This window comes from Salvelinus alpinus, chromosome 18, assembly GCF_045679555.1.
Source record: "Salvelinus alpinus chromosome 18, SLU_Salpinus.1, whole genome shotgun sequence".
Lineage (NCBI taxonomy): Eukaryota > Metazoa > Chordata > Actinopteri > Salmoniformes > Salmonidae > Salvelinus > Salvelinus alpinus.
The window spans coordinates 13,196,689-13,213,393 of record NC_092103.1 but is presented as its reverse complement, the minus strand read 5'-3'; the positions used below and the strand labels follow the sequence as shown (position 1 = coordinate 13,213,393).

The window sequence follows — 16,705 nt, the reverse complement described above, 5'->3', positions numbered from 1 at the left end:
AGGAGCGTCACTGCACAGCTATTTTCAGGTCTCTCCAGAGATGTTCGATAGGGTTCAAGTCCTGGCTCTGGCTGGGCCACTCAAGGACATTCAGAGACTTGTCCTGAAGCCACTCCTGTGTTGTCTTGGCTGTGTGCTTAGGGTCATTGTCCTGTTGGAAGGTGAACCATCGCCCCAGTCTGAGGTCCTGAGCGCTCTGGAGCAGGTTTTCAACAAGGATCCCTCTGTACTTTGCTACGTTCATCTTTCCCTCGATCCTGACTAGTCTTCGAGTCCCTGCCGCTGAACAAGATCCCCACAGCAGGATGCTGCCACTACCATGCTTCACCGTAGGGACGGTGCCAGGTTTCCTCCAGACGTGATGGTTGGTATTCAGGCCAAAGAGTTCAATCCTGGTTTAATCAGACCAGAGAATCTTGTTTCCCATTGACTGAGAGTCCTTTAGGTGCCTATTGAAAAACTCCAAGCGGGCTGTCATGCGCCTTTTACTGAGGAGTGCCATAAAGGCCTGATTGGTGGAGTGCTGGAGAGATGGTCGTGTTTCTGGAAAGTTCTCCCATCTCCACAGAGGAACTCTGGAGCTCTGTCAGAGCTCTTGGTGGTTCCAAACTTCTTCCATTTAAGAATGATGGAGGCCACTGTGTTCTTGGGGACCTTCAAGGCTGCAACAATTCCTTAGACCTCATGGCTTGGTTTCTGCTCTGACATGCACTGTCAACTGTGGGTTTTTATATTTGTGCCTTTCCAAATCATGTCCAATCAATTGAACTTACCACAGGTGGACTCCAATCAAGTTGTAAAACATCTCAAAGATGATCAATGGAAACAGGATGCACCTGAGCTAAATTTTCGAGTCTCATAACAAAGGGTCTGAATACTTATGTAAATAAGGTATTTCTGTTTTTTATTTGTAACACATTTGCAAAAATGTTTAAGAACCTGTTTTTGCATTGTCATTTTGGTGTATTGTGTGTAGATTGTGAGGGAAAACATTAATTTAATCAATTTTAGAATACGGCTGTAATGTAACAAAATTTGGAAAAAGTCAAGTGGTCTGAATACTTTCCGAATGCACTGTATATCCAGGTATCTCTGCCCTGGCACTTAATCCCATTACATTACACATAAGTCATTGAATAAAAGTGTCTTCTGTAGGGGATGAGATTTGTTAAGAGCCGTGACGCATGGTCTGAATCATAACAAGCATTGCTTGTGGTATGGTTTTGGAAACATAAGGATCTTATCTTTAATATCAGAGAGAAATACTTTTCAAAAAACAAAAGGTTGTTGATACACACCTTTTAATAGGGCTAGGGTTCCCACAAGGTCATATTTCCATGTTACAGCTCTTGTTTACGGAAAACAGACAGAAGACCATGGACTACCTGTACTAGTTAGCCATCTTTGTCTCCGAACACCTGTGTGTAAACGGAAGACCGACGACACAAACCTGTTGTCACTGAAAAATACTGTAGGCTGCAACTGTATACAGTACAGTAAGTGTGTATTTTGCATTTGTGAAATGATTGATGTGATATGAAAGTAGAGGGATTTATGTTGCTAGTACCATTCCGCAATTGAACATCGGGCAATTGAATATTGGGCATACTTGCCTTAAAATGCTTAAGCAGACTGGAAGTGTGACAACAAAAAAGTAATGGTAAACGGCCTGAGTGGGACATCTTCATTGATCCACCATCTTTGATTTTGCTTTAGGACCTAGGCAGAAAGTAAGATGAGAAGCGAGAGGGTTTGCTCAGCCTAAAATCTGTCCAGGATAATAAAACCAAGAAGTGAGGATTTTTTTATGGAAGTCAAAAATGCTACGTGAGTCGTATTTTATCGAATAGAAGTTGTATGCATACCTCACAAGACATGCCACAAGAGGTCTATTCACAGTCCCTAAGTCCAGAACAGACTATGGGAGGCACACAGTACTACATAGAGCAATTACACGGAACTCTATTCCACATCAAGTAGCTCATGCCAGCAGTAAAATTTGATTTTTAAAAATGATTAAAAAACACCATATGGGACAGCGGGGACTGTGAAGCAACACAAACATTGGCACAGACACATGCATACACACACGATAACATACGCACTTTACATACACATGGATTTAGTACTGTATAAATGTTGTATTGGTGGAGTAGGGGCCTGAGGCCGCACAGTGTGTTGTGAAATCTGTGAATGTATTGTAATGTTTTTTAAATTGTATAAACTGCCTTAATTTTGCTAGACCCCAGGAAGAGTAGCTGCTGCCGGGGATCCATAATAAATACAAATGGTTAGGTTGTTAAGACGCACGTGGCATTCCGGCAATAAATAAATAAAAACGACTATATTGGTGTTGTGCCACTTGTTGACAAGCAAAACTACCCTCTCATTTGCTAGAAAGGTCCCGCCTGATCTTGCCTGCCTTCTATTTTTGAGGACATGTATTTCCATCGTTAGAGCGGTCATTCGACTATCTCTAGATTTTCTTTCACCAAGTTGATGATTCACCGAGCGCTTCTCCACGGCCCACTGTGATTGGCTACAGGTAGGCCTACATGTTCACTTGAACCCAGTATGGTGTTTGAAACGGTGGCATGACCAAAACTGGATACAGTTTGTGAAGTTGCTAGTTACATTTTATTTGTAGCAATAGTAGAGTAGCATTGCAGCAAAATTGATTATAGCCTACATGTAAACGACAAGGAAGAGGCGCTTTCACCGCTGAGAGGGCAATGGTGATTTCTGACTGGTAGAGTAGACGTAGCCTATCACGTCAAGCCTACCTGAATTCATTGCAAATGTTTTAAACCAACTGCACAAGGTAAGCTTGTTTCATGACTAACGTTAGATAGATAAAAGTATCACTTTTGCAGGATTGTAATCCAATTCGCAGTGGTAGTTTATAACATTGCGTTAGTTCATAGCCAATGAACTCAAACCTCAGCCTCTGAGGTCGAGAATACATAGTCACTGAATATGGCCCATAGACAATGCAGTCATACAACATTCAACTAACCTTTACTTGCCGGTACTTTCTTCAGAAAGCTGCGGTGTATTATACACATCTGTCTCCAGTTGCAGGTGGAACGCCCAAAAAAAGAAAATATCCAGGAAAATCTTAAATCCACTTTTTGTATTAAGAGAGATGCGTCTTGCATGTGTGTAGATCTTTGTTTGGGTCGCGTGGCAGCGGCGTTGTCACTTAACTGAATAGTTGATGGAAACGTGAAATGTCTCCTAACTAAAATGTATCCTCACTCTGTGCAAAAATTGCTTTTAATATCTTTCTGATGAATATTACCTCATTATTGGGTTTCTACCTGCAACTAAAACAGGAGTTTATAAGACAATGCGGACTCCCGAATCGAGATTTAATAAAGTATCGCCAAGTAGTCTGAAGGAATGGCAAAACATTTGCTGATTAGGCAAATCATTAAACAGCACCATCATATCAATGGCTATTCGCAAGCTTTAACATGTAATGTTGGGTATAGTTTATTGGCTAGTTAGTGTACATTGTTTTTTGTTTCACAATGAACTTTCAGAAAAAACTGAAACCTGAAAAAGACACAATTATGTGTCTTGTGTTGCTCAGTTGCAACACCAGGGTTGTGGGTTCGATTCCAACGGGGGACCAGTATGCTAATGTATGCGCTCACCACTGTAAGTTGCACTGGATAAAATCGTCTGCTAAATTGCCCTTGTCTGGCATATTAGAAAATAAAGGACAACATGTGTGTAACACTGAGTAAGTAATGACCCTATCTGTAGCGTTTCAGTTCTGAAGTTCATGTTAGTAAAGTGGGACAAGTTTAGTGCATTAAGAATGGGCTTTAAAGTGATACTTCGGGATTTTGGCAATGAGGCCCTTTATTTACTTCCCCAGAGTCAGATGAACTTGTGGATACTAGCATTTTTAAATACTTTCTTAACTCTATTTCTGTCAGATATCAGATGCGTGCCTATGCCTCACCTCAAGACAAGGCTATCCAATAAAATAGGTAAAGTACAAGAAATTTGGATATTATGGAGACCTCAAACTCATTTAGCATTTCAGAAGAAAACCCCCCATAGCATTTCAGGATAAGGCTATACATGATCATCTTTGCTTTTCCAAATGATTGCATGATGGATTGTACAAATGCTAAAGCATACCCATGATTATACACATCGGGCAAGTAGGTCAGAGAAGACCTTTTGACAACTTAAATAGTGATATTATACGGCAGACAACCAAATACATGTGATGGTTGGCTGAACAAGAGTAACTTGGGGGTTGATCTATCAGCTGATGAAATTGATGCAATGTTTGCTCTGGCCATGCACTTAGCCTACGGTTGCTTAATGTTTCACATGCAAATTCGGCAATAAAGATACTGTATACATTTCACAAGAGAATGTGTATCCTGTCAAACATTGTTTGAAGCAACTGGACGAATGACAACTTTCTGGTATCTTTGTTTTTTCCCCTCAGTCTATTCAGCCTCTTTCCTCACAAGTCCACCATGCCGATTGAATTGGCCATGCCGCTCTACCTGTCAAACGACGACTTCTGCTACACGAGGTCCCCGAAATCACTACAACCACTACGACCCTGTCTGAAGCCCTGCATGCGGTTCAAACCCTCTGCCCCTCCTATGCAGACTGAACCAGATTTGCTTCATGAGAAGAATGGGAAACCTAAAAGGCGAGTGTCCTTCGCCGACCACAAGGGCCTGGCCCTCACCAAGGTGAAGTTTTTTTCTCATTTTGACACTATTGACATCCCGCTCAACATCACAGCGCTGTTCAGCTCTTCGCTCAAGTTACCATATGAGGAGGACAGACTGGTAATGGGCTTCACCCAGCCCTCCTCTGATTATCTGCTGTTCCGTCAGCGTCTGGAGACTGAGCTTGTCTGCCTAGAGCACTGCATGCTGAAAGAGAAGGCACTGTCTGGAACCGTGAAGGTCAAAAACCTGTCCTTTGAGAAGTCTGTCAAGGTGCGTGTAACCTTTGACACTTGGAAAAGCTACATGGACTTGGAGTGCCAGTACTTGAAGGACAACTACACAGGCTCGAACTATGACACCTTCGCCTTCGAGGTTTCCCTTCCAGCTGAGCTGAGGCCGCACAAGCACATAGAGTTTGCCATCTGCTACGAAGTCAATGGCCAGACATACTGGGACGGTAACCAGGGCCGAAACTACAGGATCATCTGGTCTGCTTTGAAGATGGACGGCCAGGGCAGCTTCAGCAGTAACCAGCAGAGACACTCGTTTGATCTTGGAATTCAATTCGACTTCTATGGAAGTCCCAGATGCTCCCATGGGATGTTCCCAGAGTGGCCAAGTTATGCAGGATATGAGGATATTAGACCTTACTACTGAAAAGCCGTCATCCTTAGAGTAAAATGTTTTTTTTGTTCAGAGAAAGTGCTGTTCCCGAAAATGAGTGATTTTTCAGGCCAGGCCCGTCCAGCCATGCTCGGGGGAACAAAAGCAATAAGAAAAATTTATACGTTTTGGGATGGGGGTTGTATACTCTGTGGATTATTAGAATATTCAGATGTGACATTTACTGATTGCATAGCAGGTTTAATTAACAGGCATATCCCAGTGTAGATGTTGACTGAACCAAGAGGAAAACATAATTAATATCTAGCTTTTGTACTTGATCTACAGTGGGTTCTGGAATTATTGGATCCCTTGATAAAGATTAGTAAAAAACGAACAATTCAAACTGGTCTCTATTCTATGGTCAAAAAATGTAGAAATTATTATATTTTATACTAATACAATTGCTGAGACAAAGATTTTGTTAAACAAGTCATTTAAAAAAATCTCAAAGATGAGGTCAAAAAGATTGGACCCCATGTTTTCAATAAGCCAGCAGCCTTCCTGTGCGAGGATAATGACAATTGATCCTTTTTCAAAAATGTTTTATTAGATCGGAGAACATGTTGGAAGGGATCTTAGTTATTGTCTTGCTGGAAGATTCACTTGCGGCCAAGTTTCAGCCTCCTGGCAGAGGCAACCAGGTTTTTGGCTAAAATGTCCCGGTCATGGGTAAATTTCATGATGCCATTGACCTTAACAAGGGCGCCAGGACCGAAATAGCCTCATAACATCAAAGATGCACCACTATATTTTACAGTAGGGATTAGGTATTTTCTGCATATGCGTTCTTTTGAAGGCTAAACCCATCATTGGTGTACATGGTCAAAGAGCTCTATTTTCATGTCATATGACCATAGCACCGCCTGAAGTTTGCTAAACGGCAATGGCACTTGGATTGGAACCGGTGCTATTGTCATAAGACATGAAAATAGTGGTCTTTGGCCACACACACCAATGGTGGGTTTAGCTTTGGAAAGAACAATGCCCACGCAGAAAATACCTCATCCCTACTGTGAATTGTGTCGTTATCCTCAAAAAGGGAGGGTGCTGGACTATTGAAAACAGAGGATCCAATAATTTTGGCCCTTTATCTTTTTGAGATTGTTTAACAAGTAATAGATAAAATATACAATTCATGCAATATAGCTCAGTATTTATTTTATACAGTGTATTTTGCCCATCTTTGTCAAGGGATCCAGTAATTCTGGACCCCACTGTATGTGTTGGGATAAGCCATTGTTGACTCAACAGGAAATTACACTAACTGGTAAAACTATGTACACTGTTATGTGTGATGCAGGTCAAAATAATTGGAAGAGCAATGTTTATGATGAAACTTTCAATGATTTTTAACAAATAGATTTGGAATCAAAATGTCTATGTACTTTCACATCACATTTCCTGTACTGAGTTCTTTAAGTTGATTTATGTTAAGTGATATGACTTCAGAATAGACATAGGTATTTTTAAGTCACTTCAGGATTTGCACCATGTTTGTACTGAGCTCATTCTGGTATGTGGGTGTTTGAGTTCAAATCCTTTAATTTTTAAAGGGGTGGGAATGGCAGGAATTTACTTGGGACGGGAACCTTAGAAATACACATTTCTGTCTGCTCCTGATGATGATTTAAAATGTTTTACAGTGTTCACTATGCTGCTCTATGTAAATAAGAGTCATTGGATATGTTTTTAAAGGAACAAGTATGAAGGATGGATTTTTGTATGTCAGAATTAAATATGTTTTGCAAGAATATTACATATTTTGTTTATTTAAACTCCTCATTGAAACCTTCAGTACAGAAGTGGTATTATTACTGTGGGTGATATGAAACGAGCCTTTTTATGTCAATTCAGTGAATGATAGGAGAGCTAAGCAAAGGTTTGTTTGACTTATCAATCCCATGACCTCGTCACTATGAACTATGATACTCAAACAGATGTCTATAGAAGTGACTGATGAAGCCTGTTCAACGCATAGCAACCTGTACAAAGGTCTGCCAGCTGAACTATATTCAGCAAGACCCTTAGACACCATTCACCAAGCCATACATTAACAGATAAGACTGTTTACTGTGGAGTTCACTACTATATCAAACACACGAAAAACAAAAATGAACTGAGTGAGGGGGAATAAATCTTTCTTGGTCACTAAGAACAATTTGCTGCCTTTTATAAAGGGTCTTATAAGAGGTGGCAATTTTAGCATGTAAATCTTGGTGGGGCAAACAAAAAATATAAGGGATTTGAAATGATTTATACTTTAACCTCTACTTTTGATACTTAAGTATATTTTAGCAATTACATTTACTTTTAGACTTTCTCAAGTAGTATTTTGCTGGGTGACTTTCACTTTTACTTGAGTAACTTTCTATTAAGGTATCTATACTTTTACTCAAGTATGGCAATTGGGTACTTTATCCATCACTGACAAACGGTGCCCACAAACTGTTAGGGCCTACATGAAGCTTTCCCAACTGCGGAGTACCAACATCAGTCCCAATGCCTTACCACTGCTACACCTGGCAATCAGCGGAGCCTTGTGTGGAAGCGAAACAGTTCATTCAGCCTCATTTACTGCCTTTAAAAAAAAATCATAGCTGACATGGCTGACTTGCTTAAACAAATGTGTTTTCTACTGACAATTGAGATGTACAAAATATGGCATAAGGGGACGACAAGCGGAAAAGAGGCAAATACGTAATTTTAAGACATTAATGAGCGAGCTAGGTTGGAGGTAGCCATAACTATTTGTTCACCACTTTTGAAATGTACAGTGACAAAATTCAGAACATGGGCCATTCTTCCAGTGTTCTGTAAGACCAAGTCAGAACCGTAGCATAGATAATGGGGGCATATAAGCAGACAATGAAAGCTCTTACAATATTCAATGATTACATTTCTCTAAAACTTGAACCCGATCGAACATGTCTGGAGAGACCTGAAAATAGCTGTGCAGCTACGCTCCCCATCCAACCTGATGGAGCTTGAGAGGATCTGCAGAGAAGAATGGGAGAAACTCCCCAAATACAGGTGTGCCAAGCTTGTAGCATCATACCCAAGAAGATTCGAGGCTGTAATCGATGCCAAAGGTGCTTAAACAAAGTACTGATTAAAGGGTCTGAATACTTACTACCGTTCAAAAGTTTGGGCTCACTTCGAAATGTTTTTGTAAGAAAAGCTTTTTTTTGTCCATTAAAATAGCATCAAATTGATCAGAAATAGTGAAGACATTGTTAATGTTGTAAATTTCTATTGTAGCTGCATAGAAAAAGCCATATCTCAGACTGGCCAATAAAAATAAAATATTCAGATGGGCAAAAGAACCCAGACACTGGACAGAAGAACTCTGCCTAGAAGGCCAGCATCCCGCAGTCGCCTCTTCACTGTTGACGTTGAGACAGGGGCGAAAATCTGATATCAACCTTGGAGGGGACAATTACATTAAATTTTCTCAAGAGCAATTCCTGAGGGGGACACCAAAAGTAGTGCTGTAACACATAGCATACGTTGTTATATGTTAAATGTATATTGAGGAACCATAATTCCTACAACTGGATAATTGATAGGTACAGTAGTTAACTGAAGGGTTTTCCCAACTTGTTCAAATGTTTAAATCATTATAATTCTACTACTAATAATAGTTATAGCAGTGCTCCTTACCAGTCCAGTATGTATGCAGGTATTTGTACTTACAACCAGCAATATCAAGAAAGGTCAGTAGGTGACAATGGTACTGTACACTGTATGGGTGTAGTTTTCATAAATACAATGAACATGGTGTGATCACATCTAAAAGAATCTCCATTGAGAACCATCACAAAGTTGGTCTCCGTATTGAATTGACCTTTTAATTTTACTTTTTCTGATACATTTATATAGTCATTAAATATGTGCACCTGGCCTGAGTCTAATACAATATCTTTGCAAGAACAAAAAGCTTAAAATAAGTACAGTTCTAAAAGCAAAATAACTACTTCAATGAAAAACCCAAATAAATCAAACAAAATATCCTTCAGTCAGTGTCTCAACTCTTCAAACAGCAGCTATGGACAAGTATGTCGCACAAAGTATGCAATTTTAAATAAAATAACATGAAATAAATCATTTGTAAGTGTACTGAAAACTACTAAACAAAAGAACAAATATCAATTACACCAGGGGTTCTCAAACAGGGGTCCATGGACTAATTGCAAGGGGTCCGTGAAATAAAAAAGTGTAATGAATGTAGTCAGTACCACAAGGTTTCCAGTAAGTTTACATATAATATAGAGGGGGTGGAGGTCCCTGAGGACCGCTCAAAACCTTGCCTGCCTTGCCTCAAAATATGCAGGGGTTCCAGTACCCCAAAAAGGTTGAGAACCACTGCTATACACACTACTGAACAAAAGAACCGAGCATATGTTTGCGGGTTTCCTCAACAACACATCAGTTGCCACTTTCGCAATGCCCTCGCCTGTTGTCTCAGACACCCTGTATAGCCCAATAAACTCCTTGTGAGGGACATGGTCATGGTCAACATAACGCAGACAGACATTCTCCTGTTCAGCACCAGAGACATCTTGAGTACCATCAACAATTAATGAAAATTGTACAATCGGAAGAGACCTAATCTCAGCTGCAATGCCTCGATTGACTATTGGCCATGATGTTCAGAATTTCATTCTGTGCTTTGGGGCCTGTGTACAATTGTGGTACGCTCTGTTAACCACTTCAGTAAAATGGGATCATCCTCTTCTGCCCTAAGTTTCAAAATCTGGTATAAATTCCCACTGTCATCCGTGTGGCCTCTAAAGGCTTGTCCCTGTCTTACTACATGCCGCACCGAACTAACAATTTTCATCAAGCAATGCCTTGCGTCATCCTGCTGTTTACCCCACGCGCTGGATAACTGGACACTGATTGGATTTAGCTGGTGTGCTGTTACAATTACAAAGTGGCGGTGGGTTTGGCAGTTTTGATGTGCTGTGAATTTTTCAATGGCTTTTCTCCAGTTCCTAAATCCTGCACTAATGAAGGCAGCATCTGCTCTTTGGCCAAAAGATGGCTGGCTTGAAAACCCTTGGCTACAGTGAAAACACAACACTCCTTTTATTGATGGATTATAATGTAGCCAGGGGAAATCGCGAAACCATCTCTCTTGAAACGTCAACACTCTGTTGGCAAGAGTTTGCGGTTCTATAAATTGTGGGTGTGGCTGATATGGTTTTGTGCCATCACTGAGGTAACTGGACAATGCTGTGCCACTGTCCCCTATACTGGTGCTGCTGGCAACAAGGGTGACACTTGGTCCTGCCGTGGCTGTGACACTGTCCTCTGAAGTCTCTCTCCCTGGCTCTTTCCCTTTCACCACCCTAACTGACTCACAGTCTGTCTCCTAGAAAATAAATAAGGTGTTTGCCGTACTCCTAACTACCGGTACCCAAAACTACACAATTAATCACAACAGCAATACCATTGCCGTAAACAAATCTTAGTTTAGTCACCAGTTTAAGTTGAGAGTGGGGGTATCCATGGCATTTTCCAATTATGTCCCTATTTTACAAGTCAAAAAAATTGAGAACCTTTCATAATGTTGCCAAACAAAGACTCAACAAACTTACCTGAGACTCCCTGTCTCTGCCAATCTGTCCCTGCATATCTGTCCCCAGCTCTGCTGTCTGTGTGCCATCTGTTGCCTGCTCTGCCTAATGACATCATTGTGAAACATTTCCATTAGCATTTCACTTCTTTCTTATGAACATTTTATCAACTAGTCTTTGAGATTAGGCTACTAGAGTTCTTACTATGCGTTTTGGTGTACTGACAAATACTCTGATGTCCGTCTTCTTACTTTTTTCTGCCATTTTTCTACCTGGCTGGCTGGCCTAGCTGCACACACACACATTTACACAACACATGCTGCAACCTTTTGTAATTTTAATAGTTTGTTTCATATTGGCTGGCTTCCAACAATAGCTGAATTTGGAAAGCTAGCGAGCACCAATTCCGTTTCTGTGTGTTTGCTATAATCTTTGCTACCTGGTTAAATAAAGGTGAAATAAAATAAAAAATAAAAAGTTCACTAGCGACAATTTATCTTTTGCAACGAGACCATTATATATATTTAAGACAATGGTAGAAGAGAGTGTAGTTCTGTTCTGTTCAGTTTGGACTGATCTTGGAATAAACTGACGATAGCAAAGATTCCATCTTTGACGACGCCACATAAATGGAATAGGTACTAGCTAGCTTGATAGTTAATGTTTGCTTTAGTTTGCGCGCTAGCTCTGCAAATTCAGCTAGTGTGTGAACCCTGCCAACGTAAAAATAAATAAATAACATTGCTATGGACCTGCTATGGATTGACTGGATTAACCTCACGTCAGTTACGTACATGTCCCTTTCGGACAGTATTTACGAACCCTCTATTACCTTGCCAGCTAAAGAACTGGCAGTGGATCAAACCATTGTGAGGCAAAGGGCGGGGGGGGTCGCAATCTTTTGAAACTTAAAAACGCGCTATTAAGTGTCTATAATCAGCACAAGTGCTTTCATTGCGTATTATTAATATTATTGAAATTACATAGTTATGTTTACAGTGATATATTGGGGGGGACAAATCATATTTTTCCCAAGATGGGGGGGTCGTGTCCCCCCCGTCCCCCCTGGGATTTCCGCCTATGCGTTGAGACTGGTGTTTTGCGGGTACTATTTAATGAAGCTGCCAGTTGAGGACTTGTGAGGTGTCTGTTTCTCAAACTAGACACTCTACTGTACTTGTCCTCTTGCTCAGTTGTGCACCGGGGCCTCCCACTCCTCTTTCTATTCTGGTTAGAGCCAGTTTACGTTGTTCTGTGAAAGGAGTAGTACACAGATCTAGTACACAGATCTCGTACACAGCTTTGCACGATATCTTCAATTTGCTTTTCTTTCAAAAACAAGGACATTTCTAAGTGTATGTAAATGTGATATTTCCATTTTTAATTTTGTATACATTTGCAAACATTAAAAAAAACTGTTTTTGCTTTGTCATTATGGGGTGTTGTGTGTACATTGAGGAAGAAAAAAACGATTTAATACATTTTAGAATAAGGCTGTAATGTAACAAAATGTGGGAAAAGTCAAGGGGTCTGAATCCTTTCCGAATACACTGTATGTACAGTACCAGTCAAACGTTTGGACACACCTACTCATTCAAGGGTTTATTTTTTATTTTTTACTATTTTCTACATTGTAGAATAATAGTGAAGACGTCAAAACTATTAAATAACACATATGGAATCATGTAGTAACCAAAAAAGTGTTAAACAAATCAAAATATATTTTAGATTATTGAAAGTAGCCACCCTTTGCCTTGATGACAGCTTTGCACACTCTTTGCTTTCTCTCAACCAGCTTCATGAGGTAGTCACTTGGAATGCATTTCAATTAACAGGTGTGCCTTATTAAAAGTTCATTTTTAATGCGTTTGAGCCAATCAGTTGTGTTGTGACAAGGTTGGGGTGGTATACAGAAGATAGCCCTATATGGTAAATGACCAAGTCCATATTATGACAAGAATGAGTAGATGTGTCCAAACCTTTGACTAGTACTGTATGTGGAACAACCCCTTACAAGTATGTTTAGTTATTCATTTAATTTGAGAATAATTCACATCCCACTGTTAAATCAACTTTCCATGCACAGTGTAAGCACCAGTATTTCTGCCTGAGTTGTGCTGTGACCAATGTACTGTAGCTTCACCATTATTGTATACTGAAGAACAATATCAACGCAACATACAACAATTTCAAAGATTTTACTGAGTTACAGTTCATTTAAGGAAATCAGTCAATTGAAGTAAATTCATTAAACCCTAATCTATGGATTTCACATGACTGGGAATACAGATATGCATTTGTTGGTCACAGATACCAACAAAAAAAGAGGTAGGGGTGTGGATCAGAAAACCAGTCAATATCTGGTGTGACCACCATTTGCCTCATACATTGCGACACATTTCCATAGCATAGAGTTGATCAGGCTGTTGATTGTGGCCTGTGGAATGTTGTCCCACTCCTCTTCAATGGCTGTGCGAAGTTACTGGATATTGGCAGGAACTTGAACACGCTGTTGTACACGTCGATCCAGAGCATCCCAAACATGCTCAATGGATGACATGTTACATTTACATTTACATTTAAGTCATTTAGCAGACGCTCTTATCCAGAGCGACTTACAAATTGGTGCATTCACCTTCTGATATCCAGTGGAACAACCACTTTACAATAGTGCATCTAACTCTTTTAAGGGGGGGGGGGGGGGGGTTAGAAGGATTACTTTATCCTATCCTAGGTATTCCTTAAAGAGGTGGGGTTTCAGGTGTCTCCGGAAGGTGGTGATTGACTCCGCTGACCTGGCGTCGTGAGGGAGTTTGTTCCACCATTGGGGTGCCAGAGCAGCGAACAGTTTTGACTGGGCTGAGCGGGAACTGTACTTCCTCAGAGGTAGGGAGGCGAGCAGGCCAGAGGTGGATGAACGCAGTGCCCTTGTTTGGGTGTAGGGCCTGATCAGAGCCTGAAGGTACGGAGGTGCCGTTCCCCTCACAGCTCCGTAGGCAAGCACCATGGTCTTGTAGCGGATGCGAGCTTCAACTGGAAGCCAGTGGAGAGAGCGGAGGAGCGGGGTGACGTGAGAGAACTTGGGAAGGTTGAACACCAGACGGGCTGCGGCGTTCTGGATGAGTTGTAGGGGTTTAATAGCACAGGCAGGGAGCCCAGCCAACAGCGAGTTGCAGTAATCCAGACGGGAGATGACAAGTGCCTGGATTAGGACCTGCGCCGCTTCCTGTGTGAGGCAGGGTCGTACTCTGCGAATATTGTAGAGCATGAACCTACAGGAACGGGTCACCGCCTTGATGTGAGTTGAGAACGACAGGCTGTTGTCCAGGATCACGCCAAGGTTCTTAGCACTCTGGGAGGAGGACACAATGGAGTTGTCAACCGTGATGGCGAGATCATGGAACGGGCAGTCCTTCCCCGGGAGGAAGAACAGCTCCGTCTTGCCGAGGTTCAGCTTGAGGTGGTGATCCGTCATCCACACTGATATGTCTGCCAGACATGCAGAGATGCGATTCGCCACCTGGTTATCAGAGGGGGGAAAGGAGAAGATTAATTGTGTGTCGTCTGCATAGCAATGATAGGAGAGACCATGTGAGGATATGACAGAGCCAAGTGACTTGGTGTATAGCGAGAATAGGAGAGGGCCTAGAACAGAGCCCTGGGGGACACCAGTGGTGAGAGCACGTGGTGCGGAGACAGATTCTCGCCACGCCACCTGGTAGGAGCGACCTGTCAGGTAGGACGCAATCCAAGCGTGGGCCGCGCCGGAGATGCCCAGCTCGGAGAGGGTGGAGAGGAGGATCTGATGGTTCACAGTATCAAAGGCAGCCGATAGGTCTAGAAGGATGAGAGCAGAGGAGAGAGAGTTAGCTTTAGCAGTGCGGAGCGCCTCCGTGACACAGAGAAGAGCAGTCTCAGTTGAATGACTAGTCTTGAAACCTGACTGATTTGGATCAAGAAGGTCATTCTGAGAGAGATAGCAGGAGAGCTGGCCAAGGACGGCACGTTCAAGAGTTTTGGAGAGAAAAGAAAGAGGTGATACTGGTCTGTAGTTGTTGACATCGGAGGGATCGAGTGTAGGTTTTTTCAGAAGGGGTGCAACTCTCGCTCTCTTGAAGACGGAAGGGACGTAGCCAGCGGTCAAGGATGAGTTGATGAGCGAGGTGAGGTAAGGGAGAAGGTCTCCGGAAATGGTCTGGAGAAGAGAGGAGGGGATAGGGTCAAGCGGGCAGGTTGTTGGGCGGCCGGCCGTCACAAGACGCGAGATTTCATCTGGAGAGAGAGGGGAGAAAGAGGTCAAAGCACAGGGTAGGGCAGTGTGAGCAGAACCAGCTGTGTCGTTTGACTTAGCAAACGAGGATCGGATGTCGTCGACCTTCTTTTCAAAATGGTTGACGAAGTCATCCGCAGAGAGGGAGGAGGAGGGGGAGGAGGATTCAGGAGGGAGGAGAAGGTGGCAAAGAGCTTCCTAGGGTTAGAGGCAGATGCTTGGAATTTAGAGTGGTAGAAAGTGGCTTTAGCAGCAGAGACAGAAGAGGAGAATGTAGAGAGGAGGGAGTGAAAGGATGCCAGGTCCGCAGGGAGGCGAGTTTTCCTCCATTTCCGCTCGGCTGCCCGGAGCCCTGTTCTGTGAGCTCGCAGTGAGTCGTCGAGCCACGGAGCAGGAGGGGAGGACCGAGCCGGCCTGGAGGATAGGGGACATAGAGAGTCAAAGGATGCAGAAAGGGAGGAGAGGAGGGTTGAGGAGGCAGAATCAGGAGATAGGTTGGAGAAGGTTTGAGCAGAGGGAAGAGATGATAGGATGGAAGAGGAGAGAGTAGCGGGGGAGAGAGAGCGAAGATTGGGACGGCGCGATACCATCCGAGTAGGGGCAGTGTGGGAAGTGTTGGATGAGAGCGAGAGGGAAAAGGATACAAGGTAGTGGTCGGAGACTTGGAGGGGAGTTGCAATGAGATTAGTGTCTGGTGAGTATGCAGGCCATGGAGGAACTCTGGTATTTTCAGCTTCCAGAAAATGTGTACAGAACCTTCCGACATGGGGCTGTGCATTATCATGCTGAAACATGAGTTGATGACAGCAGATGAATGGCACGACAATGGTTCTCAGGATCTCGTCACGGTATCTCAGTGCATTCAAATTGCCATCGGTAAAATTAAATTGTGTTCATTGTCTAGTTTATGCCTGCCCATACCATAATCCCACAACCACCATAGGGCACTTTGTTCACAACGTTGACATCAGAAAATCTCTGGCTCACACAACGCCATACATGTGGTCTGCGGTTGTGAGGCCGGTTGGACGTACTGCCAAATTCTCTATAATTATGTTGGGTATGGTATGGTAGAGAAATTAACATTAAATTCTCTGGTAACAGCTCTGGTGGACATTCCTGCAGTCAGCATGCAAATTGCTCATCCCTCAAAACTTGAGACATTGTGTTGTGTGACAAAACTGCACATTTTAGAGCTGCACCTGTGTAATGATCATCCTGTTTAATCAGCTTCTTGATATGCCACACCTGTCAGGTGGATGGATTATCTTGGCAAAGGGATGTAAACAAATTTGTTTACATTTGAGAGAAATAAGCTTTTGTGCTTGTGGAAAATGTCTAGTATATTTTATTTCAGCTCATTAAACATGGGACCAACACTTTATATTTTGCGTTTATATTTTTGTTTCGTAAATTAGATTGGTTGTTTATTACTTTCTAGTGACTCCTTGCTTAGATTCAACTAAAAAGAGGAGTCT

General features: G+C 42.2%; 1 protein-coding gene across 4 annotated transcripts; it reads left to right on the top strand.

Moving 5' to 3' along the window:
- Window positions 1–2,352: 2,352 nt before the first annotated feature.
- ppp1r3b (protein phosphatase 1, regulatory subunit 3B) lies at window positions 2,353–7,131 on the top strand. 4 transcript variants are annotated; one of them, XM_071350251.1, is made up of 3 exons: window positions 2,424–2,545; window positions 3,948–4,001; window positions 4,475–7,131. In XM_071350251.1, exon 3 carries the CDS (start codon window positions 4,506–4,508, stop codon window positions 5,367–5,369), a length of 864 nt encoding a protein of 287 aa, XP_071206352.1. In that variant the 5' UTR covers window positions 2,424–2,545; window positions 3,948–4,001; window positions 4,475–4,505; the 3' UTR covers window positions 5,370–7,131. The 4 variants fall into 4 exon arrangements, with proteins under 4 accessions (XP_071206353.1, XP_071206352.1, XP_071206351.1 ...); XM_071350249.1 differs by lacking the exon at window positions 2,424–2,545 and adding an exon at window positions 2,584–2,821; XM_071350252.1 differs by lacking the exon at window positions 3,948–4,001 and having other exon boundaries at window positions 2,353–2,545; window positions 4,475–5,520.
- Window positions 7,132–16,705: the final 9,574 nt, after the last annotated feature.

Excerpts from the sequence above, each read along its gene's own strand:
- ppp1r3b (XM_071350251.1), top strand. The coding sequence starts at position 4,506 with ATGCCGATTGAATTGGCCATGCCGCTCTACCTGTCAAACGACGACTTC.